This window comes from Anomalospiza imberbis, chromosome 3 (genome assembly GCF_031753505.1).
Source record: "Anomalospiza imberbis isolate Cuckoo-Finch-1a 21T00152 chromosome 3, ASM3175350v1, whole genome shotgun sequence".
NCBI lineage: Eukaryota > Metazoa > Chordata > Aves > Passeriformes > Viduidae > Anomalospiza > Anomalospiza imberbis.
The window spans coordinates 100,703,625-100,728,325 of NC_089683.1; the positions used below are offsets into that span (position 1 = coordinate 100,703,625).

The 24,701-nt window shown below is 43.1% G+C and overlaps 2 protein-coding genes across 8 annotated transcripts in view; one reads left to right on the top strand and one right to left on the bottom strand.

Moving 5' to 3' along the window:
* JAG1 (jagged canonical Notch ligand 1) overlaps positions 1–12,086 on the top strand; it is a 35,418-nt gene extending 23,332 nt beyond the window's left edge. For both annotated transcript variants that reach the window (XM_068186056.1, XM_068186057.1), the window contains exons 7-26: positions 64–183; positions 623–736; positions 1,187–1,300; positions 2,061–2,174; positions 2,578–2,624; positions 3,117–3,290; positions 3,785–3,935; positions 4,460–4,624; positions 5,140–5,253; positions 5,883–5,996; positions 6,102–6,215; positions 6,340–6,456; positions 6,967–6,994; positions 7,095–7,180; positions 7,969–8,082; positions 8,300–8,409; positions 8,488–8,724; positions 9,058–9,189; positions 9,632–9,782; positions 10,132–12,086. In XM_068186056.1, the coding sequence (XP_068042157.1) occupies positions 64–183; positions 623–736; positions 1,187–1,300; positions 2,061–2,174; positions 2,578–2,624; positions 3,117–3,290; positions 3,785–3,935; positions 4,460–4,624; positions 5,140–5,253; positions 5,883–5,996; positions 6,102–6,215; positions 6,340–6,456; positions 6,967–6,994; positions 7,095–7,180; positions 7,969–8,082; positions 8,300–8,409; positions 8,488–8,724; positions 9,058–9,189; positions 9,632–9,782; positions 10,132–10,589 (2,774 nt within the window). In that variant the 3' untranslated portion in view covers positions 10,590–12,086. The remainder of the gene's footprint in view (positions 1–63; positions 184–622; positions 737–1,186; positions 1,301–2,060; positions 2,175–2,577; positions 2,625–3,116; positions 3,291–3,784; positions 3,936–4,459; positions 4,625–5,139; positions 5,254–5,882; positions 5,997–6,101; positions 6,216–6,339; positions 6,457–6,966; positions 6,995–7,094; positions 7,181–7,968; positions 8,083–8,299; positions 8,410–8,487; positions 8,725–9,057; positions 9,190–9,631; positions 9,783–10,131) is intronic.
* Positions 1–24,701, bottom strand: part of SLX4IP (SLX4 interacting protein) — a 101,500-nt gene that overhangs the window by 12,685 nt on the left and 64,114 nt on the right. For 3 of the 6 annotated variants that reach the window (XM_068186075.1, XM_068186078.1, XM_068186076.1), the window contains 5 exons: positions 22,352–22,461; positions 19,892–20,873; positions 18,035–18,173; positions 15,848–16,004; positions 3,783–4,580 (listed from right to left, as the gene is read on the bottom strand). In XM_068186075.1, the coding sequence (XP_068042176.1) occupies positions 20,045–20,873; positions 22,352–22,461 (939 nt within the window). In that variant the 3' untranslated portion in view covers positions 3,783–4,580; positions 15,848–16,004; positions 18,035–18,173; positions 19,892–20,044. Of the gene's footprint in view, positions 1–3,782; positions 4,581–12,095; positions 13,044–15,847; positions 16,005–18,034; positions 18,174–19,199; positions 20,874–22,351; positions 22,462–24,701 lie in introns of those variants that run through there. The other 3 variants (XM_068186072.1, XM_068186074.1, XM_068186073.1) reach the window with 3 other exon arrangements.

Consider the following 24,701-nt stretch of genomic DNA (forward strand, 5'->3'; position numbering starts at 1 on the left):
CAAGCACATTGTGATATTCCTGTAACTTTTCAACCTATCTTGAATGCTCCTCCCCTCTTGCAGATCTGAACTACTGTGGAACTCACCCGCCCTGCTTGAATGGTGGTACCTGCAGCAACACTGGCCCTGACAAATACCAATGTTCCTGCCCTGAGGGCTACTCAGGACAGAACTGTGAAATTGGTAAGTGTTGGATGGAGCTGCTGCCTGACAGTTAATTCTTGCTAACTTTTGGGGGCTAGTTTTGGATGCATTTTATGAGATGAAGAAAACTCAATTTGTAGTGTACCCAGTCAGAGCTGGGTATAAACATGCAGCCTTTCCTATTCTTATGCTTTGTCATGAATGTTTGGTGTCTCTGAATGTCAGCCTTCTGCTCACTGGGGAGGTCACTGCGAGCCACTGTGTCTGGCTGTGGCTCCAGCAGGTGCCAGTCGGTGTGCTGGTGAGCTTAGCGTGGAACGAGACTTTCTGCAAGCCAGGAAATTCCTGGTTCTTGCAGGAGCACGGTGCAGCAAGAGTGCTGATGGTGTGTCCAGAGCAGAAGCATGTGGAGGAGCAGGGGTGGCTTGTGGTGGCATTGCTGTAGCCTCTGCCCTGATGTCCTTCTGTCCCTGTGCAGCGGAGCACGCCTGCCTCTCTGACCCTTGTCACAACGGGGGAAGCTGCCTGGAGACATCCACGGGATTCGAATGTGTATGTGCTCCTGGCTGGACTGGACCAACTTGCACTGATAGTGAGTTCTTTTCAGTGTTTATTAAAAATGTGCCAGTTTGCTGGTTTTGATCAGTCTTTCCAATCCCTCATAACCTTACAGGGCAGACTACTCAACCTTTCCCAGTCTGAGCATTGCTTCCCAGCAGCCATTTACACCCCTGTGTACTCTCTTCCCCTTGTTAAAAATGCTGTTTTGAGGGATTTGCTGGATTCAAATAGGACTTCCACTTGCAAAAAGGCCACAGGGCCGTTTTCCCCCGTGCTTTGAAGCCCCTTTTCACATTACTCCTCTCTTTAAATGAGGCTTTTGCTGCTATGAAAGATAACCTGTAAATTCCAAGTAGAAGTCCTGTTGTTCTTCTGTTCCTCAGGGAAAACCTGAGTAGCAGCAACCATTTGTCAGACTTGTCAGTTACTGCCATTGCCAATCTGGTAGTGGAGCTAAGCCTCTCCTTATTCTGCATTACAGATATTGATGATTGTTTTCCAAATCCCTGTGGTCATGGAGGAACTTGCCAAGATCTAGTTGATGGATTTAAGTGTATTTGCCCACCTCAGTGGACTGGCAAAACGTGCCAGCTAGGTAAGAACTGCTTTCTCTTCATCCAGTGTTGTTCCAGGGCTGGAAAAGATAAATGCAAAAGGGACTGTGGTCTTGCATTACTCACAGTCATGTTTCTGAAGCCTGTGGATGTATTTTGGCACATTGAAGACATTCAGTGTCTGTTTGCAGGACTGAGGTCCAGTACAGTGTCCAAGAGCAGTGTGGCTTCCATCACCTTGCTTCTGCATGCTGACACTTGAAGGAAATAGTTAACCAGAGACATCCTTCAAACCAGAACTGCCCTGAAGTGGGGAGGCTGCCTGTTGTGCCTCCCAGTCCCGCCCCCACATGTGCTTCTTTCCCTTAACCCTGTGAGAAAGTTGCTGTACCTCCTCAACCATGTCAGCTTCTCCAGACCCAGGAGCTCACAGCTGGGTTCCAAAATGGAGATGATTTCACCGAGAGTGAGCTGGCTGCATTCTTTACACAACACACTCATCCCAATGACCAGGCTGCAGCATTCCTCCTTCAGAATGCTCAGATGAGATGCGTGTGTGGGGGCAAGTTGCTCTTAATGAGTGGCTGGGTAATTGTGAAATAATTAGCGTAGCCTGTATGTTCTAATTGCAGAGAAACTGAAAGAGCCTTCAGAGGCTTATGATGATTGACTTTTGTTCCTTCAAGTCACGTTAATCCTGGCTGTATGCTGCAAGTTCCTCTTAGCTCTGGAGGAACTGCTGGTTATTGCCGGGGCGTGGGCTTCTCCCTTCCCCCCTGAATGTTCCCCTTGGTTTTCCAGATGCCAATGAATGTGAGGGCAAGCCCTGTGTCAATGCCAACTCTTGCAGGAACCTGATTGGCAGCTACTACTGTGACTGCATTACTGGCTGGTCTGGCCACAACTGTGATATAAGTAAGTGTCCATACCCTTGGGTTTATTAAAGGCCAGTTCTTAGGGCATATGTGTGTGTGCCCCTGAGTTCTGAGCTCAATTTAAACACTGGGCAGAGCCTCAGCAGTTGATGTTTTTAGAAAGGGAGTAGTTGGTGCAGAATGAAAATACACAATTTTATCAAAGTCATTAGCCTGTACCATAGCTATATTCTGATAAAGGGACTAAAACAATGATGTGAAGTTTTACTGCCTCTCCTAGGAGAATCGCAAAAGGTTTCCCACCCATTATAATAGCCTTATCTCAAGGAAGGCATGCAGGAAACTTGACAAAAAGTTTATCTAGCTGCAGTTTTAGAGATACCTGAACTCTCTATCTAGTGTAAATATATTTTTGCCTTCTAACCGTGCTAATTTTATTGCAGATATTAACGACTGTCGTGGACAATGTCAGAATGGAGGATCCTGTCGGGTAAGTCATTCTTGTTTTACTTTGGTTTCCCCAAGACTTGCAACAATAACTAAAACATTTGAGTCAAAGCACAAAATGTTTGGAAAATGGCAAATAGCTGGTACAAATGGTCATGTCTTTAAGTTGGGGGAGGGCCTATATCATGCATGTTGAGATATGTCTGTAGAACAGTAAGGGCAAAAAAATATAACTTCAATAAATAACTTACTTTCACTGCCAGTGTCACCAGTGAACGAGCTGGTGGTTGTGCAAACTACCTACTGGAAATGTAGGCACTTCCCTTCAACCTGTGGATTAATGTATCCTGCCTGGAAATTAAGAATGTAAACTGGGACTGGGTGGTCTGTGTGTGTATTTGTTTTTTCCCCTCTAAATATTTTGAACATACTAAGATGGTATTTTTTTAAACTTTTTAAAAAATCTTTTTCTTATTAAGAATATATCAAGGGAGGAACAACGTTAACTCTGAAACTTTTTTTTGTTCTTTCCCAGGACTTGGTTAATGGTTATCGGTGTATCTGTTCACCTGGCTATGCAGGAGATCACTGTGAGAAAGACATCAATGAATGTGCAAGTAACCCTTGCATGAATGGGGGTCACTGCCAGGATGAAATCAATGGATTCCAATGTCTGTGTCCCGCTGGTTTCTCAGGAAACCTCTGTCAGGTAAGAAGGCTGGGTGAAAGGCAGGCCCTCAGCCAGTGCCATTTGTTCCAACGCTCCGGATCTGAGCACGGAATGCCTTGCATCCAGTGAAGCATAGTATAAAGTTGTACTTGATATTGCTGCCAGTCTGCCAAGAAAGTGCTTGATTAATGTATATTGTGGGGAGGGGTGGGAAGAAACCAACAAACCCCTGACAGGCTGGGGAGGATTCTCTTTGTTAGGCAGACTGCAGAGTTTGCACGTCAGGCTTTGTGGAGCTCTCACTATTAACTTTGGCAGTTTAATATCGAGAGTTGTCTGCCGGAATAGTGGCGAGTGGGACTAAACTCTGTGTGCTATGAATGATTCTTTGAGGCAGAAGATAAAAAGGTCAGATTCCACAATGTCAGCCTGTCGTGGTGAGGGAAAGCCATGATAAACCTCTTTCACTCAGCTTTCCCTCGCTCCCTTCCCCCCCTTCCCATTTCCCTTCCCTCTCTGTGCACTACTTACAGCTGGACATAGATTATTGTGAGCCAAATCCGTGCCAGAACGGCGCCCAGTGCTTCAATCTTGCCATGGACTATTTCTGTAACTGCCCCGAGGATTATGAAGGGAAGAACTGCTCCCACCTGAAGGATCACTGCCGCACCACTCCGTGTGAAGGTTCGTGTTGCCTTGCGGGTGAAGGGAAATGTCTGGCAATAGTTCTGCCCCAGCCTCACTGGAGCCCTAATGCAGCTCCAGCAGGGGAGTCACTGGAGTAGCTCTGCTATAAAGAGGCTGAATTTTGCCCTCTGCCTTAGGCCTCTCTCTGTGTGAAGAGATGTGTGATATTTGTAAGTATCAGCTATTGAAAGACAGCATTATGTCAATTTGGACAGAAAGCACAGGTAGCAAATAGCCTGATGCATTTATTCCAGGCCATGGATGTGTTCCAGTAATCATCAGATAAGATGCTGTGATTATTTTATGTGCAGTTGGCAGAGTCCAATGTTATTTTAAAGCAGCAAACATATTTGTAGTCATATGTTTATGGTTTTTTTTCGATGATCTTAAAGGTCTTTTCCAATCTAAATGATTCAATGGCACGAGTGTCTTCTAAACATCCATGGCTGGAAGTGAAACTGTTGCTCTTGAGGAATCGGGTTGCATGGGTAATTCTCATGCTGATCTCTGCTTTTCTGCAGTAATTGACAGCTGCACGGTGGCAGTGGCTTCCAACAGCACACCCGAAGGGGTTCGCTACATCTCTTCCAATGTTTGTGGTCCTCACGGGAAGTGCAAGAGCCAAGCGGGTGGAAAATTCACCTGTGAATGCAACAAAGGATTCACTGGCACCTACTGTCATGAGAGTAAGATCAAAAAAGAGAATGTATTTTACTGTCCCCCACTCTTACCGGGAAAAGATTCCATCCTTCCCTCCCAGACCTCTTTAAGGTTTCTTCATTGTGACTTAGTGAACCTTGGAACTGCTGTAAGTTTTCATATCACTCTTGGGCGTGGCAGAGTGGAAGTTGCTAGGCCTTGGGGAAGGTTCACAGCAATGACCCATCTGGCCTTGAACTGTATGTTGTTAAAAACCTTATGTGTACAAGGTCTGAGGGAGTTAATAGCGGGGTTTAACGTGGATCTTAAGGACTCCTGAATTTTATTTTTTGTTTTTAATAATGACAGTTTCATCACCTTGTGCAGTTTTTTACCCATTTGTCATCTTGCTTGTAACCCTTCCTTTCCAAAGGGTATTATTAAAATGGAAGTAGCACCAAAACAGTCTGCAGTAAGATAATGACTCCTAGTAGCTGTACTTTTAGTTTGACATTTTCCCCCTTCTTTTTTTAACCCTCTTCTTTCTTCCCAACTGTTGCAGATATCAATGACTGTGAAAGCAACCCCTGTAAAAATGGTGGCACTTGCATTGATGGCATCAACTCCTACAAATGTATTTGTAGTGATGGATGGGAAGGAACATATTGTGAAACAAGTAAGTTATCCATCCTTCAGCACATATAAAGATCTCTTGGGAAAACATTAGGAAAGAATGGCTGGTACTGTCTTAAGATAACAGTGACCTATGTCAATAAACTCTGCTTCAAAGCCATGGAGGACCAGGTCCTCCTACCAAGTCCCAATCTTTTGTATTGGAACTAAGCCCAAGTTACAAAGTTGGACTGGGTTTAGAACCTGGCTCCCTCACTGTTGAGTTTCCTGCTCTATCCTTTGGAGAACTTCCAGGAAGAAACCCTTTGTATCAGTAGATGCCACTTTATGGCCTGTCTGCATATCATACTTGCATTTTGTCAATCTCAGGAACAGAAGAGTTGAGAGCTCTGCTCCCTTCCCCTTTCTAACAGAGTAGTTTATGTAATAGGCCTTTTCACTGCTTTTTTACTGAAACAAGATTACAAACAAAATGAAAACAAATTGGAGGACTGGGGTGAAACAGTCTTCTTCTATGTGACAGTGCTTAAAACTTTAAAATACTGACTTAAGTATTTAATCCACAATTGAAACACAGGCCAGAATTAGGAATGGGTTATGCTCCTTTCAAGCATTGTGTTTGTCAGTTCTGTAAACATCACTGAGCTTGTTTTCTCTCCTTAACATATCCAGATATTAATGACTGCAGTAAAAACCCTTGCCAGAATGGAGGAACTTGCCGAGACTTGGTCAACGACTTCTTCTGTGAATGTAAAAATGGGTGGAAAGGAAAAACTTGCCACTCCCGTAAGTTCAGCATTTGCAAAACATAACAGATGTGCTCTAAAAGGCTGCTTGAACTCGTTGCCCTAAGGGAGCACCAGCATTAAGGATAGTTTGGGTTTTCCACAGGTGACAGCCAGTGTGATGAGGCGACATGCAACAACGGGGGGACGTGCTGTGACGAGGGGGACACTTTCAAGTGCATGTGTCCTGCGGGATGGGAAGGAGCCACTTGTAACATAGGTAAATAGCCTGTACAATGACCAGCAAGCAGATGCAGCGCTGCAGCTCTGACTTCAGCTGTTCCTCTTGGCTCAGGCTTGACGGCTTTCTAACAACTGAGCGGCAAATGTTGTTTGTGTTACAGCGAGGAACAGCAGCTGCCTGCCAAACCCCTGTCACAATGGTGGTACCTGTGTAGTCAGCGGGGACTCCTTCACTTGTGTCTGCAAGGAGGGCTGGGAAGGACCCACATGCACCCAGAGTAAGTCAGCTCTGCTTGAACTCTTCCAGTGTTGCATGATGAGAACATGAGCTCATCCTGTCGCCCTTGGAGTCAAGATTGAATCCAGAAGGGAAAGCTTGTTTGATGTAGGCTTTAGCATCACCTGAATCTTTGTTTTAATGACTTTATGTGATACAGCCTTGACCTGGGCATGAGAAAGTTGCAAATGAGCTAAGTGGAGACAGATGTTGTCTTGTTTTCTTCTGCATTCTTTTTCTACAAGCAGCTCTGTCTGCTTCCACTTTTTTTACCCCCCCCCATTAGATTCTTTACAAGGATCTCTTCCTGCGTACATGTGTTCCACAATGTAGTTAACAAATTTTGTGGTACAAGCCTGGAATCAATTTAGTAGAGAATTTCAGCATATTTTTGTAAAAGTTGAGCTAAGTATAACTTGGGCATTAGGGGAAGTTTGATCATTCTTTACTGCCAGTAGAACTGTATTAGCCAAAGTCTACATGTTTAATGCTGTCTGTCTTTGCTTTACAGACACAAACGACTGCAGTCCTCATCCTTGGTAAGTTTGCTATGTTTATTCTTTGCTTTTTTTACTGCTTTAGAATTCTGGGTTCTTTTTATCTGTAGCAGTTTTTAATGGCTGTGATAATTCTCCACAGTTACAACAGTGGCACTTGTGTGGATGGAGAGAACTGGTACCGCTGTGAGTGTGCTCCAGGCTTCGCCGGGCCCGACTGCAGGATCAGTGAGTGTTCAGATGGCTCTCTGCCTCAGTTTTTGTCTCACTTGAATCTTGTTGCAAGACAATCATCTTAATTAAGTAGTAGATCAGATGAGTGATAGGTGTCTTGTATCATCTCTATCCATACCTGGATCTGTAGCAGATTTGGAGAGGGCAGGAATCACACTGAAAACAAAAGAAATCTGAAGTCATTCAGCTAGAGCTCTTGGGTCAGCTGAGTGGGCAAAATGCCCTTTGGGACAGCCTTCCCTTGTGTTTGTGTGGCCCAGGCTTCTGCTTGAGATGAAAGTGTGCCAGCCAAAAACCTTGTCAATTAATAATCCACCTCCAAGCCCTGAGGTGATGTATGCGCTTCCCTGTAATTTAATAATAATTACAGGTAGGAGGACACTTTTTTTAATAACAGCCATGGAATAGAAGTCTCAAAGCAGCAATAGAGCTGAGAAGGGTTTAACTTTGACATCAGTTAAAGAATCTAGTGGGGGACAAAACTGGAGCACATCAGAAGGGAGAGGAAGTGTCTTTGCGTAGGAAGGAATGTGTCCTTGCCCTGGAAAGCTCGAGTAGCCACAGGGGTCAGGTTTTGATCTTTGTTAGTGCCACACAGCAGAAACGTCAAAGGACTTTTCTGAGGTTATACTGGTGCTGCAAGCAGGAATCTATGTCCCAGTAGACACTAGAAAATGCACATAAAGCTCTAGTAGGCAATTCTATCCCATGTTTGCTTTTTTCCTGACAAAACAAAAGGATACTATGGAGTAACTGTTCTGTTTCCTTTCCTTCCATCATAGACATCAATGAATGCCAGTCCTCACCCTGTGCCTTTGGAGCTACATGTGTAGATGAAATTAATGGGTACCGTTGCATTTGCCCCCCGGGTCGCAGTGGTCCAGGATGCCAAGAAGGTATTTCAGAGTTGATCCTAGCACTTGTAGCAAGATCTGTATAATTGCACATTGATGGGTTTGTGGTTGTATGGGGTTGGTTTTGGGGCATACTATCTGTTGTTTTTTAAAGCAAGTATCCTTATTGAAGAAGCAACTTAGTGGGAAGTTTAGATGAACTTCAAAAAGGCTTTTGTTTCCCATTTTTAGCTGATAATTCTATTCAATCTCTCTTCAGTTACAGGAAGGCCTTGCATTACCAGTGTTCGAGTCATGCCAGATGGGACTAAGTGGGATGATGACTGCAATACCTGTCAGTGTCTGAATGGAAAAGTCACCTGCTCTAAGGTACAGCTGTGCTGTGGTTTGGCTTACACCATCTGTCCTCTAGCCAGTGGATTCTCACCAGTATTCATCCTCTCCTAGGTCTGGTGTGGCCCTCGGCCTTGTGTCCTGCATGGCAAGGGCCCCAGCGAGTGCCCCGCTGGCCACGCCTGTGTCCCTGTGCGGGATGACCACTGCTTCACCCACCCGTGTGCCGCTGTGGGGGAATGCTGGCCCTCCAACCAGCAGCCTGTGAGGACCAAGTGCAACTCAGATTCCTACTACCAGGACAACTGTGCCAACATCACCTTCACCTTTAACAAAGAAATGATGGCCCCGGTAAGTAACAGCAGCTCGCTGGGCTGTGGCACACACAGACTCATTCCCAGAGCATGGAATGAGGTTTTCCATAGGAAAAATGGCAGCAAAAGCTGACTCTGCCTCATTATCAAAGAAAACAAAAAGCAGAGAAGGATTAATATAGCCTTGCAGCCTAAATGCTTTTGTGACTAGAGAAGAAAAGAAACGAGGTTGGAGGGAATTCCAACCCTTTTTTTCCCTTGAGAACTCTTACTTCAGGGCAAACAAAAAAATCCCAAACAAATCTTATATCTGTGTATTCATGTGCATATGTATTTAAAAAAACCTACATCTTTTTTTTGTATCCTCCAGGGCCTTACCACAGAGCATGTTTGCAGTGAATTGAGGAATCTGAATATTCTGAAGAATGTTTCTGTTGAATATTCCATCTATATTACCTGTGAGCCTTCCCACTTGGCAAATAATGAAATCCATGTTGCTATTGTAAGTATTCCTGGAATATTTTAAATGTCTTAGTAGTTAATTGCTTGGTTATGTGTGCAACACGTGGATTTCATAAAAATATTAATTCCTGGCTTTGTCGGCACTTCTTGTGGTTTAGTTTCCATCCTGATACCCTTTAAGAACAGGAAAGGAATTCTGGTTACATGTGTGTACCTGAAAGCTGCCATCCAGGGGCAACTGTAATAGGGGGAGTAAAACATTTCTCTGTTACACTCTTGCTTTTGGGGGGTTGTTTGGTCTTTTTAAGGATGAGAACAAGAATTCTGAGTCATTATTTTCTGCCCACAACAGGCCTTTGATTCTGTTTTGTTATATATGAACAGCAGCAAGAGCCTTCACTGCCTGTGAAGGTTTATAAATAGCAGGTTCCCCTGTGCATCTGATGTGGTGCTTGTTGTTAATTGTATGCCTCCTCCTGCAGTCTGCAGAAGACATCAGGGAGGATGAAAACCCCATCAAAGACATCACAGATAAGATCATCGACCTCGTCAGTAAGCGCGACGGGAACAACACGCTCATCGCTGCTGTCGCTGAAGTCAGGGTGCAGCGGCGCCCGGCCAAGAGCAAAACAGGTGAGCTGCTCCTTGGCCCCCAGTTTCTGCACCGCGCCCTGCCTGCAGCACCCCTACCAAGGGGCAGAGCCTTTCCTCCCTTTGGAGACTTTCAGCAAGTCCCTGTTCATCAGGAACAGTGGGGAGGCTTTGCACCCAAGGTCTTTTTATAGCTAAAAACCCTAAAAAACTTTCCAAAGTTTGCCAAACCAGTGGCCTAACCTGGCAAGAGGGCTGCTAGCCTTCCATGCTCCTCATGGAGAAATATGGGAAGTAACAAGACATAAGAACTGAGATTTGTTTTCTTTGAGACATCCCAAAGTGTTCCCCGTGGTTTGCAGCAGGACTAACTGTCTCCTGTCTCTTCCAGATTTCCTGGTGCCCTTGCTGAGCTCGGTGCTGACAGTAGCCTGGATCTGTTGCCTGGTCACCGTGTTTTACTGGTGTATCCGAAAGCGCCGAAAGCAGAGCAGCCACACCCACACGGCCTCTGACGACAACACCACCAACAACGTAAGGGAGCAGCTGAACCAGATCAAAAACCCCATTGAGAAACACGGAGCAAATACTGTCCCCATTAAAGACTACGAAAACAAAAACTCTAAAATCGCCAAAATAAGGACACACAACTCCGAGGTGGAGGAGGATGACATGGACAAGCACCAGCAGAAGGCCCGATTTGCCAAGCAGCCAGCCTACACTTTGGTAGACAGAGATGAAAAGCCCCCCAACAGCACCCCCACAAAACACCCAAACTGGACAAATAAACAGGACAACAGAGACTTGGAAAGTGCACAAAGCCTAAATCGGATGGAGTACATCGTATAGCAGATGGTGGGGTGCTGCCATGCAGGGCCTTTGAGTATCATTATAAAGGCACTCAAGAGCTTGTAGTTCTTAAACTGTTGTGTAATATTTGAGTCTAAGGCTGTTATTTACTTAGAATCCCTGTGTTAATTTAAGTTTGGACAAGCTGGCTTACACTGGCAATGATAGTTGCTGTGGTTGGCTGGAATACCAAGTGCTGCATTTCACATCTATGCAAAACTAGTCGAAAGTGCCCTCCTGTAAATTCAGCTGCAGCTGATCCATCACGGAAACGTTCCATAAGGTATTACATAGCCTTATTACTCTTCCTTAGTGTTCTTTTTTTTTTTTTTCTGCCAGATGTTCCAATTTATACAGTTTCTTTAGAATAATACATTTTATTTATATTTATTGAATTTGAATTTTTTGTATATTGGTTTTATGGTGACGTATAACTAGTTCTGTATTTGAAAGTGCCTTTGCAGCTCGGAACCACAGCAACTATCAAAAATAAGTTTATTATTTATTTTTTTATTGTATTTTTGTTGGGGGCGGGTGGGGGGAACTTGTCAGCGGTTGCTGGTAAATGAAGAATTTAAAGAGGAAAATGTGTCAAAAATAGAAGTTTGTATAGATATGTAAATAATTCTTTTTTTATTAATCACTGTGTATATTTGATTTATTAACTTAATAATCAAGAGCCTTAAAATATCATTCCTTTTTATTTATATGTATGTGTTTAGAGTTGAAGGTTTTTGATAGCATTGTAAGCTCGTGGCTTCTCTATTTTGAATTTATTTTCTTGTTACATGTTGCCTATATGCCAAAACTAAGGTGTTCTAAAATAGTTTATTTTTAATAGGATGGGCTTTCATGCCTTGATGCTGGTTTTTGTACAATGTCAAACGTTTGAAACACCTTCCATAGTATCACTTTAAGACTATTTGTAAGTACTGACTGAGGCAGTTTAGAGAATTAGACTAGAAATTTTTTTTTGCTGCTTTAGACTTGAAAACCGAGTGACAGGCAGATAATCTGCTAAGAAGCAGTTTAAGGGAACAAAACTGAGCTATTACTTTATGTAGATGAAATGTGAGTGGTTGCATGTAATTAAAAATATCAAATTAGTGTGTGAAGTTGGAAACACAGCAATCTTACTTTGTAAATTCTAATTATTTTTTTCTCACCATGAATATGTAATACTGAACCACTTGTAGATTTGACTTTTTTTGTAATCTACTGCATTTAGGGAGTATTCTAATAAGCTAGTTGTTGAATACTTGAACAGTAGAATGTCCAGTAAGATCACTGTGTAGGTTTGCCATAGATTACACTGCCCGCCTTAACAAGTGAGGAAATCAAAGTGCTATTACGATGTTTAAGATCAAAAGGCTTATAAACATAATCATCTCAGTGGTTAACCATTGAGATCATGAAGATACCTTGTATTGTGATATTAGTGTTATATGAAAATGCATCTTTGATGTGTTGTTCCTGGCAATAAATCTTGAAAAGTAATATTTATTAAATTTTTTTGTATGAAAACATAAAAGAGCGTGGAGATTATTGAGCTTGGAGGCGCTCCCAGCCAGTCAGTTGTGCAAAAGCTGGGGCAGGTGCTGCTGGAGGTTTCCAGGACCTGCCCCTGCCTTTGGTGGAGTCAGTTTTTTGTTAGATGATTACACGTTCCCCTCTGGCTCCCGGTGGCACCGAGGAGGTTTGAAAGCAGCATGTCCCTTGTTCTCACTGCCTCTTGGCCAATGTCCCTCGGTGTTCTGAGAGAGGGTGGTGTGGCTGCACCTGTGCAACGAGTTTACCTTGCACAGGCCAATGAGCTGCCCCCAGATAGGAACCAAATCTAAGTAGCTAGGCAAGATCCAAAGTGCTGACCTGGATGGGAAGGGATCCATAGATGATGCTGATTTCTAATGGGCAAAAAGCGCTTTGTAAAGCATAAAATAAACTCTGAAAGTATTCAACACGATGGCTTTGAATGCTGAACTAATGCTGCCCCTCCCACCTATGTGCAGGGGCTGGCTGGCTCAGGGTCTGCTCTGGTTTTACCATGTTCTGATGAAGCTGCAAAACTGTTCTGCTATGGGGCTACTGCAAAGCTGAAGGAACAATTAACTGTGTAACAAGTTCATTGAAAAATAGTTAAACCAACCTGCTGCAAGGTTAGGCCTTTGCTTCTGTATTTGTTTGTAATAATAAACAGGTATTTTATATACAGATTGCTGCGATATGAATACACTGAACGCTAACAAAACCTGAGAGTGAGAAATACTTTCTTCTGTACTTTTTTTACAGCTGTCAAAAAAAATTGATAAAATCTAATTAGTATTATTTTTTATTTTAAACTTGCTTTAGAAGATGTCCAGCGTGGCTACTCTACTTTGGCTGGGTGCTGCTTTTACTCTTCACACACACACACCACACAGGGCAGGTACTGGAGCCTGTTTAGTTTACTGCCTCCTGAAGGGGAAGTCAACACCATTGGCTTCAGCTGACCACTTCAATAATTCCTCATCAAACAAATCCCACAAGTATTTATTTCCCTTTGTTCCCTGACTTCTAAATCTGCAATAAAAGCAAACACGTCATGTCCAAAAAAGCTACTTAAAGATAATGGAATCTTCTACCTGCCTCTAAAGGGCAAAGCTGGGCTGTTCCCTGACTGCTTTCCTGTACTTTTAATGTTGAATTAACCATCTTCCTGCTGTCTACTGTTCACATGGGTCTCAAATTCAAGGATACAGAAACCAGCCACCTCCTCCAAAGGGCTCAAACATACCTGAATTTGTAGGAATTTATAAGAGTCTGCCTTCCATTAAGCAAAAAAAAAAAATAATTTAAATAGGGCATTTGCTATTTCTGGGAACACATAGTTGTCAGGCTTCTTGAAAACCTACTGAGGCCGTTTCTATTTACAGACTTAACCATTTAACAAGGCATACATGTAGTGAAAAGGTTGTTTAGGTCTCTGAGGACAATGCAAGCAAAATCTGGGTTCCTCAAGCTTCAAAACAGCCTTTCCTGTGCTCCGTGTTTTGTTACTGGAGAGCTCCTCCACACACACCCCATCTCCCCATGGATTTTCCTCACTTTGTCACTATCCCATGGTGTTAGAAAATTAGAATCATGCAAGTTGTACTGGGGGCAGTCAGAAAATTCTACACAATTGCCAGGATGGTATTTTTAATTAATCCTCCTATCTCAGTGGTAACTCCAGAACTTACACTAGTGACTGTAACACAAGAACAGTCCCCCAAAGCCCAGATCCACCACCAGGCTGGGGGCTGGTCCATGAAGTGGTTTCTGTTGCCGTGAAAATAAATACGTGACGTTTAGTATAAACGTGAAGTTTAGTGCTTCCCTCTTAGAATACCAGGGCACATTTATTTTTGTGGAAATCATGCTTTGCCAGTTCACACTTTTACTACTCTGTTTAGTCAGGAGAAGTTTCCTACTGCTACTCTAAGTTTGTTCTTTGGATCGTTATTCATCTGAGCATTGAAAAATGTGTGCTACCTGAGCTGCCATTTAAGCATACAAGAAATGAAACTAAATTGAAATGAAATGAAATGAAATGAAATGGCTCCCCTTAGCACTCTGAGCATTGCTCTACCTACAGCTAATGGAACCTGCCGAATCTGGGTTTGGTTCAGCCTGAGCTGAACACGGCCACATCAAAGCTCTGCACCTCCGCATGGAAAGGGCCCATCTTACATATAGGTACCTGGGAAAGGTGCTGATGGTGCAGGTTTACATGAGCCTTCACACCAATACATTCATGTCACCAGGAATGCCAGCCTTGGGAACGGCTCCCTCTGCAGTGCTGGCAGGAGCCAGGGGCATCTGGGAGTGCTGGGACCTGAAGCCCCTCAGGCCAGGGGAACGTGAACCAGGCTGGGGCCCAAATGTGCGACTCCATCTCTAGCCATGCCCTGGTGAAACCATTTTCCCTTGCACAGACACACCTCCTGTTCTCACACCAGCTGACACCTGCACAGCAAGAGTTAATGTTATTAATCAGCTCCCTGCCAAGCTGAAATGTACAGGGTTATGCTCCCTGCCGTTCCTTGAAGTCTACTTGCTTCTGCTCCTTATCTGCCAGCCCTCAGGCTGGATCCAACCCTGCCTCCCAGCTATCCCAGGTCCAGGGTGCTGCTCTGCCATCTGCAGAGTCACAAGGCAGAGCCTTCACAGTTTTTAGGAACACCTGCCAAGATGAGAAGTTCTGACAAGGGAAGTACCAAATTCAGCCTTTTCCTCCCCAGAAGATGGAAGTGATTGCGTAACCACCCCACCCCTTTCTAACAGAAGCAAGAATATTTGAGTTTCTTTGAGAATTTTTTGGCTTCCTCTTTTTTCAGCATTGACAGCAATGGCCATCGTAGTTACTGTTTGCCAGTGCACACTGAGCTTGCTTGCCAAGGTCAGTAATTTCTCCCAATAGAGGGAAAACCCAGTGAAAAAGCTGTGCAAGGATGAACTGCAGTTTCTGGGGCAGAGGAGGAGGAGAGGCGTGCAGGCTCTGGATGGTTCAGCAGTGCTTCCCTGGCACCAGGCAGCAGCAGGGCCATGCGGGATCAGACAGTGTCAGACTGGAGTCCCAGCCCAATCTGCCAGCGAGCACCTTCTGTGATGTGCAAATTGTTTCAACCAGTTTCTCTGCAGGGTGGAGAAATAAATCTCTATTCCTTTCATTCTAGCACTATGAGATCATATTAATATTAAAAAGGGGCATGCCCAGCTCTAGAATTAGAGCTCAAGATAGGTTTCTTTAAAGATCTGATGCATAAATAAAAAAGATAATTATTATGCCAGCAAGTAAGGCAGTTATGGAGCTAGAGTACCAATTCCTGCTGCTGTACTAAAAGATTTAACTTGGACAGAATGGGAGCAAATCACTGAAACTGTCCTTTACAAAAAGTGCACTGTCAGCTCTCAAAGGAACAGATTCCCAGGTCTGGAATAATTTAAGTGGATAGTAAAGAAGGTAGGAAAGTTGTGGCTAATTTCCCGAACGAATTCCAGGTTACAGCTGAAATGCCTTGTGACACTCCATCACTTCCAAAACTATTAGGATTTCTCAGCATAAGGCAACACCAAACAAACAAAAAGTCCCTACCTAAAAATGTCACCTAATTGCCACCGTAAAGGACGAGGTCGTGCACTACCAGGCTCGATTTTAATTATCTGGGGGAAACAGGTGGACAAAAGGACTTGTGTGAGTTGATGAAATAATTTGCTGCTCCTTAACCAGTTTGCATTACCTTGGAAGCAGCTCTTCCCTCAGTGCTGCCCCAGCTGTCAGAATAAGCACTTCCAGCTCCCTCCAGGTTCAGCTGCTGAGCACTCTGATAATCCTCTGATGAAAGGCTCAATGCGCAGTCATTCCCGCAGCCCACATCTTCTCCTTCACCCAGGTTACTGCCAGCGAGTTTATGTTTATTAAAGGAGAAAAAAGCACAAAGCAAAGAAGTGCCTTTTATTAAAGCTAATTTCTGAGGCCAACCCACACTTCCCACTGCTGGCAAAAAGGCCTAGAGTTATTGCCTCTGTTTGCTGCAGCCTGTTTGAATAGAGAACCTTTCCCTGGGTACTGATAAAGCCAAGGAGATAACTACTCATAGCATGCCATCTGGGCGAGTCTATACTTCACATCTTTCTTACTCCAACTGCAAACAGAAAAATATTTCCCCCGTTTTTTTTTCTTTAGGAAGAAACCATTTTCTAGTCAATAGACAATGAGATGATGATGTAAATGCCAATTACAACTCATCCAATGCAATCCACATGCTGAGCAGTGAGAGGGAAGGAAGATCACACTGACCAAAGAAATGCTTTCAGAAGCTACTTAACACCTCACTTGGTCAAAATCTTCTGTAGGAAGGGAGGTCTGGGTGCTTACCTGGCAGGTAACACCAGAACCAGCACAAAGCTTAGTACCCACAAGATCTTGGGATACTTAAAACCTTCCTACCAACCAACACTGGGCAAGGGAGATTTCACATGAGCTGCTTCCTCTTCATAAATGATTATGTAAAAGGCTGGTCTAGCTTTTGATATGTGTTTAACCAAAAAAGTCTACGAAACAAATATTTTTAACTTCTTTGATGTAAAGAATAATGGGAAAGATCATCTGCACACATTAGAAAGTGTTTCACTAGGAAACAACTGTTTCATTATCAGCAAAAGCATAGACCAAATGAACCAGATGATTCATTAAAAATAATAACCCACCAAAGCTGTCTGGTTTAGGACAAAAAATGAACCAAAGATATTGTTTCTGTGCTTCAATGGCAGTTTCAAAAGAGAACAGATATTAAGTATTCATTACTTTTACAGAAAGCTATGCTAGTGCTGCTCAGAAGCAATTTGGTAATAGAAAGCCAAGACTTGCAAACTGCTAATTTTACTCCAGCTCAGTTTCCAGTTCCCTTTTTTTCCCCTAAACCTGATTTAGGAAATCAGGTTTGTAGTCCGAGAGCATGTCAGACCACACCTGTGCCAATCCTCTGGGTGCAGGTGGATGGGTGATAAAGAAAAAAGCAAAGTTTGAGAAAATAACCCTGGGCTTGAAGCAGAGAGACATGGACACAAGCCTGGGTGTCCCAGCACCCACAAAGCACCACCAGGTTTGCAGAAGAGAAGCTGGTATAAAAGTCCTGCTGCACAGAGAAAAGAAAGCAGCAGAGTTTTGAGCAGCAACACCTTCCACAATCCAGAAATTACCCTGAATTCAAAGCCTTTTCCCTAAATAGCTGCATTTCTGAGAGGATCTAAGACACAGCTTTTGATAGTAACAAAGCTCGAAAATACACAGGTCCAAGGAGCCTAAAACTTTTCAAGACAGTGAGGACAAAAAGAATGATGCCACTGTGGACTTGTGAGAATGCCCAGCTGTCTTTGTTCTGACTCTCCAGCCTCTAACATTCTCAATCACCTTACATCTCTCACTGCTGCATGACCATTTTGAAAGAGAGATGTTCCCAGGCATCAGAAAAGAGATAAAACCAGCATTTGAACAAACATAACAAAATATCCTAAAGGAAAAATCAAGTGTTCTTAGCTACACAGACAATGGTTTAACCTACCTAAGCCCCCTCTGAATGTATGACCTTAATTTGAAAGGGTGCAGGCAGGTATGTTATTCGGTCAAGATTTAAACTAAATTGTAATTATAAGGTTAATATATATATATATATATATATATACACACATAATAACAGTATGGGATGATAAAAACTGTATGTGGTTGCCCTCTGGTTTCTGATACTTGAATTATGTATGCTAAGACTTTAATATAAACTATCACATTATTCTAGCTACACTAATTTTTCTGATAAATACTTAATTAAATATCCCTATACCTCTTTCAAGTCCATCAGAAAAGGTGCTTTTGACTCCCTTCCTGGTCCAGTATCTCTAGTGCATAAAAAAGACAACAGGGAACATACCTCAGGCTCTTCTTCCTCCAAACCAGGTTCTTTGCAGCCTTGGTTTTGCTGGTACTGGGAAAGATCTTTTAGCAGAGCCTGGAGCTGGGTAAGGATTTGCAACCTGACTGCAAAGCACCGAGAAACATCACCCAAAGAGCTAAGAGAAAAAAGAGAACATGTCCTCCAGGCACATGCAGAATCTTCTTCATTTGCAGCAAGAGCAGAAATCACCTCCAGCAGGAGGAAGCTGTACAATCAGCAGTGTCTTGCTGTCAGCTGCAGAGCTGCTAACTCTCATCAGGACCTGGGTTACACCACCAACTCTAATGCTCCTGGATGTGAATCATCTCCTTAACATCAATGAGGAGATCACAGTCATAAGTAAATGTCACTGAGATTTTTCTAAATTACTTCACACAAAATCATAGACCACAGAATATGCTAAGCTGGAAGGGATTCACAAGGATCATCAAAGTCCAGCTCCTGGCCCTGCATAGGACACCCCAACAATCCCACCTGTGCACGGGAGTGTTGTTCAAATGCTTCTTGAGCTCTGCCAGCCTTGGTGCAGCGACTACTCCTCTGGGGAGCCTACTCAGTGCCCAACCACGTTGTGGTTGGAAAACCCCTTCCTGATATCCAACCTAAACCTGCCCTGACGCAACTTCAGGCCATTCCCTCAGTTCCTGTCACTGTCACCACACAGAAGAGATCAGTGCCTGCCCCTCCTGTTCCCCTCACCAGGAAGCTGTAGCTGCAAAGAGGTCTCCCCTCAGTCTCCTCCTCTCCAGGCTGAACAGACCCAGTGCTGCTCCTCACATGGCTTCCCCTCAAGGCCTTCACCATCCTCGTGCACTCCTCTGGATGTTCTCGAACACCTTTACATATTTTTTTACATTCTAGTGCCCACAACTGTCCCCAGCCCTCGAGGCCAGAGCAGAGTGGGACAGTCCTCTCCTGGGTCTGCTGTATGCCAAGGACATGGCTGGCCCTGCTGGCTGCCAGGGCACTGCTGGCTCAGGGGCTGTGGTCACACTGAGCTTAAGAATGATGAAAGAAAACGGCTTATACATTTATTCTACACATTTAAAAAAGATAAACATGACATAAAAAAGGTACATTTCCTTAGCTCATTAGCATTTCAATTTAAGAAGCAGTATGAACAAGAACTGTGAAATTAAAATTTATCTTAAAATAAGATTTAACTCTGGTATTACTTCCACATGAAAACCAGTGTGTTGCCCTTGCACACAAGCAAGGCCTGATTTTGAAACATGTATCCATGAAGATGTGTATGCAAGTTTATATATGAACTTCACCCAAAAACAATGTTTACACACCCAGGTATAAATATATAAATCTAAATATATAAAAGAAACCTTCATTTTTCCACAAGACTGAACGTATAATGACTTTTATCCACAAGATGTGCTAGAATTAAATGTTCATATCAAAACTACACAAGCAGAAACTCTAGTTATTTTGAAACTTCTCTGAAAAAGTGGGCCTCAAATCATTAGCTATCAATCCTGGTTAAAGAGTTATTTGAAATAAACTTAATTTGCTTTATTGCCGTAAAGATCATGTGAGTAAACCACAAACTTTGTAATATAGAGAAAGGGTTAATTTTTTCTAAATTAAACTACATGCTCAGAAACAAGCAGGATACCAAATAACTGCAGGTGCTAACAGATCACACAAGGGGGTTTAAGTTTTGCTGTTAGCAGCTGATATGACTTTTTAATAGCACTGAATATGAATAAATCTAAAATTTTGCTTAGCAAATATTATTTTATAAGAGCTTTTTCTTTCTATAAATATGATGCTGACTTGTGCGATAATCATGACTAATTCCTAAAGACTTAAAAGGATTACCTTTATTACAATGCCAAATGACTAAGATCCTTAGTTAACTATATTTTCTTCATGTCTTCTCTAATTTTGATTTTGTATTTTTATTGTTTTCCATCAGTTTGAATTGCTTCCTGCTCTTTGCTCAGGCACAACCTTGGCTGACCACCCATGCTATCAAGGCAGTATTTCAGATTTTGACTTCTTAAGCCTTCGCAGTTTTAACTTCCCGAGACCATTTTCCACTTCTTTTTTTCTTTTTTGGGAAATCTTCTCTGAAGACACAGGGTGCAGTTCTAGACATGTTGGCACTGCAGGCAGCTCTTCAGGGGCTGTGCTTCGCTCATTTTGGCTTGTCTGCACTCCACTGATGCTCACAAAAAGAGACCAGGAGGGGTTTTTTCTCAAAGTCAATGACTTCTGGTCAACCACAGTCTTTGTCATGTCTTGCTTTGAAAATAACCTGGAATTAGGAGGTGTCTTCTTCAGGAACGGACCCAAACAATTATCATCACACTCACTCATTTCTGTATTGATAGAAGTTAAAGGAGTCCTTTCAGAGGACACTTTTGTGAAATGCTCCAACTTTTCCTCTGAACCACAGATCTCAAGCTGAGCCTGTGTTTTGGTCACTCTCTGACTTTGTTTTGGAGCTGGCAGCACTGACTCAGAGCTGCAAGGAGGGCCCTCACTTAGAAGACTCGCCTCTGACCACTCCAGAGAGTGAGGTTTTTGCTGGCTGCGAACGTCTTCTGGCTGTCTCTGATTAACAACATTTCTCTGCTCTAACACAGGAAGCCCCAAGCTGCTCTCAGCTGTGTTTGTGCAGTCCTTCAGCAGGCCTGGGCTCCTATGTTGCACAGCAGACTGAGCACTGAGAGAAGTCTCACAGACACTCTTCCTGTTCTCTGTCTGAGAATCTGCCCAGCCAAGATACACTTTCTTGGAGTCCTTGCTGATTTGAGGTTTGCTTGCACTACTTCTCCTTGGTTTTGTCCTCTTCACACTGCAATAAAAAGGAATTTTGTTTTTTAAATTAAAAAAGAACCTTTACTAACTCCATTTACTGTTTTTCCAACTCTGAAACACCACTTGGGCCACCCTCTTTCTGAACATGGAAAATATCCCTGTGTATCATCTTGACAAGCAGCAATATTTGTCTAGTGTCGATAGTATCAAGCGTTATCCATCTGATTTTCCACTGTGCTATGGGAGAACCCTATTTGTTAATGGCTAAGCCATGAAGGAGTGAGTTCACACTCTTTTCCAAGAGGCAGAACTGGATTCATTACAGATGTTAAAGGTCAACAGAGCAGAAGTATATTGAATTCCTTTCTGAATTGGCTAGATAAAATAGCATTTCCTAAGTGCCTAAATGATTGCAAACCATTCCCATATATCCACATGTATAATGCATAGCTACAGGACAGAGGGGGCAGGCGGGGAGAAGCAGTGAGTGTGCCCCTGTGTGAGAGCTCCTAATCTCTATTTTAGAATGTTCCTCTGGAATTTTTCCCAGGACATTTCAAAGCATTGCTTTAAAGTTAACCACTACTCATCTAGTATCAAGCCCATTCATCTGGCAAGGACTTAGGTAATGCAAGTAGATGATATTCTGAAAAGAATTATACAGGAAAATGGGATCACAAGGGACCTGATGGAGTGTCAGTACACAAACACTCCTCAGCAGTGCGTTACCTATGGATCTGGATTTTACAGAGCCCTTAAGATGAACTTTATGCCCACGTCCTGAAGCTGCATTTTGAGTCTAAACACATTGCTAGAGATGGCCCCAAGCTGAGACCACTTTTTGCTGCCCTGCTGCTGCCAAGCAGTTCCCAGGACAGCACATCTAACTCCTCTCAAAGAGGGCTCATCCAAAACAGGGAGGGCTGCATACCTCCAAAGCTAATCTCATTGCTAAAGACAATACAGATGAGACAACAGTGGTAAAAAGAAAAGTTGCCAGGGTTCACAGCAAATCCCTGATTTCACAGGTGATTTGAGGCTGCTGGCATCTCACACAAGTTGGGATGGAGTCCTGGTACCACATGGAGCAGTGACAAGTTCAGCTGATCAGCTCATCCTCCCCATCCACTCCACCAGGGATACTCTTTAATTGTGACTATTGATCCAGAGTCTCAAAATGAACAACAACAAAAAAAATCTGTGAAGTGCTGTTCACTCGATTCAAGCATCACATATTTATTTTGGCTCAGAGCTTCATTCAAGGAAAAACAGCCTGTTTTGACTCTGCCTAATGTTATGTGTGATATCTATGTGGGTTGTAATAGCTTTCTCCATGCTGTAAAAAACAATCATTTTATGTGCTTATCCACACTACAGTAGTAATCTTTCAGTAATTTAAAACAATCTTTTGTAAAGTAGTTTATATTATTTAAAATTTTACTTCATAAGCTAGATTCTACCAAACCAAATTTTACCGATTATAAATTCAAAGGCTTAGAAAGAATAGCGGCATACATTTTTCTCAGGATGTCTTGCTTTATTTGTTCACTCAGACTAATCTTGAGCTTCTTGTTCTCAGCAGATTCAGTAAAATATTCAGATGTCCCATTGGAAAGTTCTTCTTTCTGCTCCAAAAGAAAATACAGGTTTAAAGCATGACACATCAAGCTATGATTATTCAACAGAAAGTTCCATTTCTAATACAAAGATTTACAGCTGTTCTTAATTATTTTGATCTGAGCAGTCTAAAAGAAACAATCATTTTTAATCTTTTAATATTTGGTAGTCTAGTCAGTTCCCTCCCCTTGACTCCCAAGCAACATATTTTGTATGCTAAAATACACCACAAACAAACAAGACTGCAATGTAAAGGATGTAGCTTTCCAAACCATCTGAGGAAACTGTTGGCATATATTTGACATCTTTGTGGCTCAAACTGTGACAAATGCCAGGAATCTCTCTTGCAGACAGGAGCACGCTTGTCAGTTTTTTTTCTGAAGAGACTGACTGGCGCAGTGGTCTATACACTTATTCTCAGAGGAATTCCCATAATTTTCCATACTTACAAAAAAACATACACAGTGTTATTTGCTCATTGAACAAGGCAAGGGTTAAAACTTTTAATTCTAACATTTAAACGCTCGCAGCTTGTAGTGGTTGGCTACTACAGGACAACAGGGAATTCTTTCTGGTCTCAGCTAACAGCAGCACCATCCTTTTATATAATACGAAGTTGGGGCAAGCGGGAGGGAAGGAAAATGCTCTTTTTCTTCAAGCTGTGAGCACTTCCTTTCACAATGAAACAATCTCAATCAGAGAAGTAGTGTTTGCTGATTTCACCATTAGCTACTGCACACTCCAAAAAAGTATTATCTCTGAGGCTATGGAGGAGAGGAAAAAGAAGTGGTGAAGTCAAGAGGAGAAGAGGCTTTGTGCATCTCCTTGTCTTTGAGAGCACTTTTCTCCCTCAGCCTCCATGATGCAGCCTCTGACCAGGCTCCCCAAATGCAGGGAGTGCTGGTCTAGCCCATTCCTTGGTGAGGCACTGGAACCAGGTGGTGTAGAAGAACTGAGGGACACAGAGACAGCCAGCAGAGGCACAAGGCCACAACTTGTACATGACCCCTGGCTGGAACACCCCTCGGGAGCCTGTCACTTAGGGGAGAGTAAGACCTGCCCATTTTTATTTCTGATTTAGAGGAGAGGTCGTGGGGGACCTCCACGCTCTTTCCAGAAGAAATAGCCAGTAAAAACAGCTTGCTATTTTACAAGCAGAAGAAGAGTAGTCAGGCAAAGAAGTAAAGCCATTTTGGCACCTAGAAAAGCTACAGCTGTTCTGAGCCTTCCTTTCAGAGACCAGTTACACAAATGTGCACACTGAGCCATGCACCAAGTTCTGTCCACTTGTGGTGCAACGAGTGTGTTTACAGCAGGCAGAAAACACAGAGCATACATGCAATGTGATTCCCAGCCTCAGAAATCAAGCTTAACTAGTTTAATCTGAGGGATTAATTGCTGCTTCTATTCTTGCTGGAGGTAGGTTCCCCTAATTTGACTAAATAGATTTTCATACTTTGTAAGCTATTAAAGACAGAAATACTACTAAGATACTCGAGCGTTATGCTAATTTTAAGAGAAGGCAGAGACTGCAAAGTCTGTAGAAACTATTTTGATTTCCAGTAACAGCCACACAATTTGGAGGCTGAAGGGTCTTGCACAATCATCCTGCATCAAAGCAGCTGGAGAGCACTCGTACTTGGCCAGAGAGCCAGAGCCCATCCGAGTTCCTGCAGGGTGGAAACGGGTTAGGTTAGTTCTGTTAAATCTTCTTCAGCCCCCAACGTGCCAAGCAGGCCAGGATCAGCAGCCCACTAAGGCAACTCTTGTCACTGTGGTAAGTAATGCATGGAAAGGAGCCCTTGGCACAAAATCCAGGAGAGGACTGGGGATAGCTCCTGCCCCCTTGTACTCCCTACTGCAGATAAGGCATAAGCCCCAGCTCTGACTTGCATCTGACTCCGGACCCTGCAGAGACGCACAGATGACAAAATCACAGCACTTGTGAGTTGAGTCAGGCTGGAGCTAATGGCCCCAAGTTGCAGGGCTAACACATTCCCTCATTGTGCTGTCATCGACCTTCTGTTTTGCTTTCAAATAACTTACCACACAAAGCAGTGACAGAAAGGGTTAAGGCATCAAAAAAAGTAAAAATCAAAATGATTTATATGTGAGACACTTCTGAACATGCCCTCTAAGTACAGTAGATTTTCCCCTCGGAACCACACCCTGTAAGTGCTGTATTTTGAGAGCTGAACAATTAACACAAGGCATATGAGTCAGGCTCTGAAAGACTCTGTGGGAACCA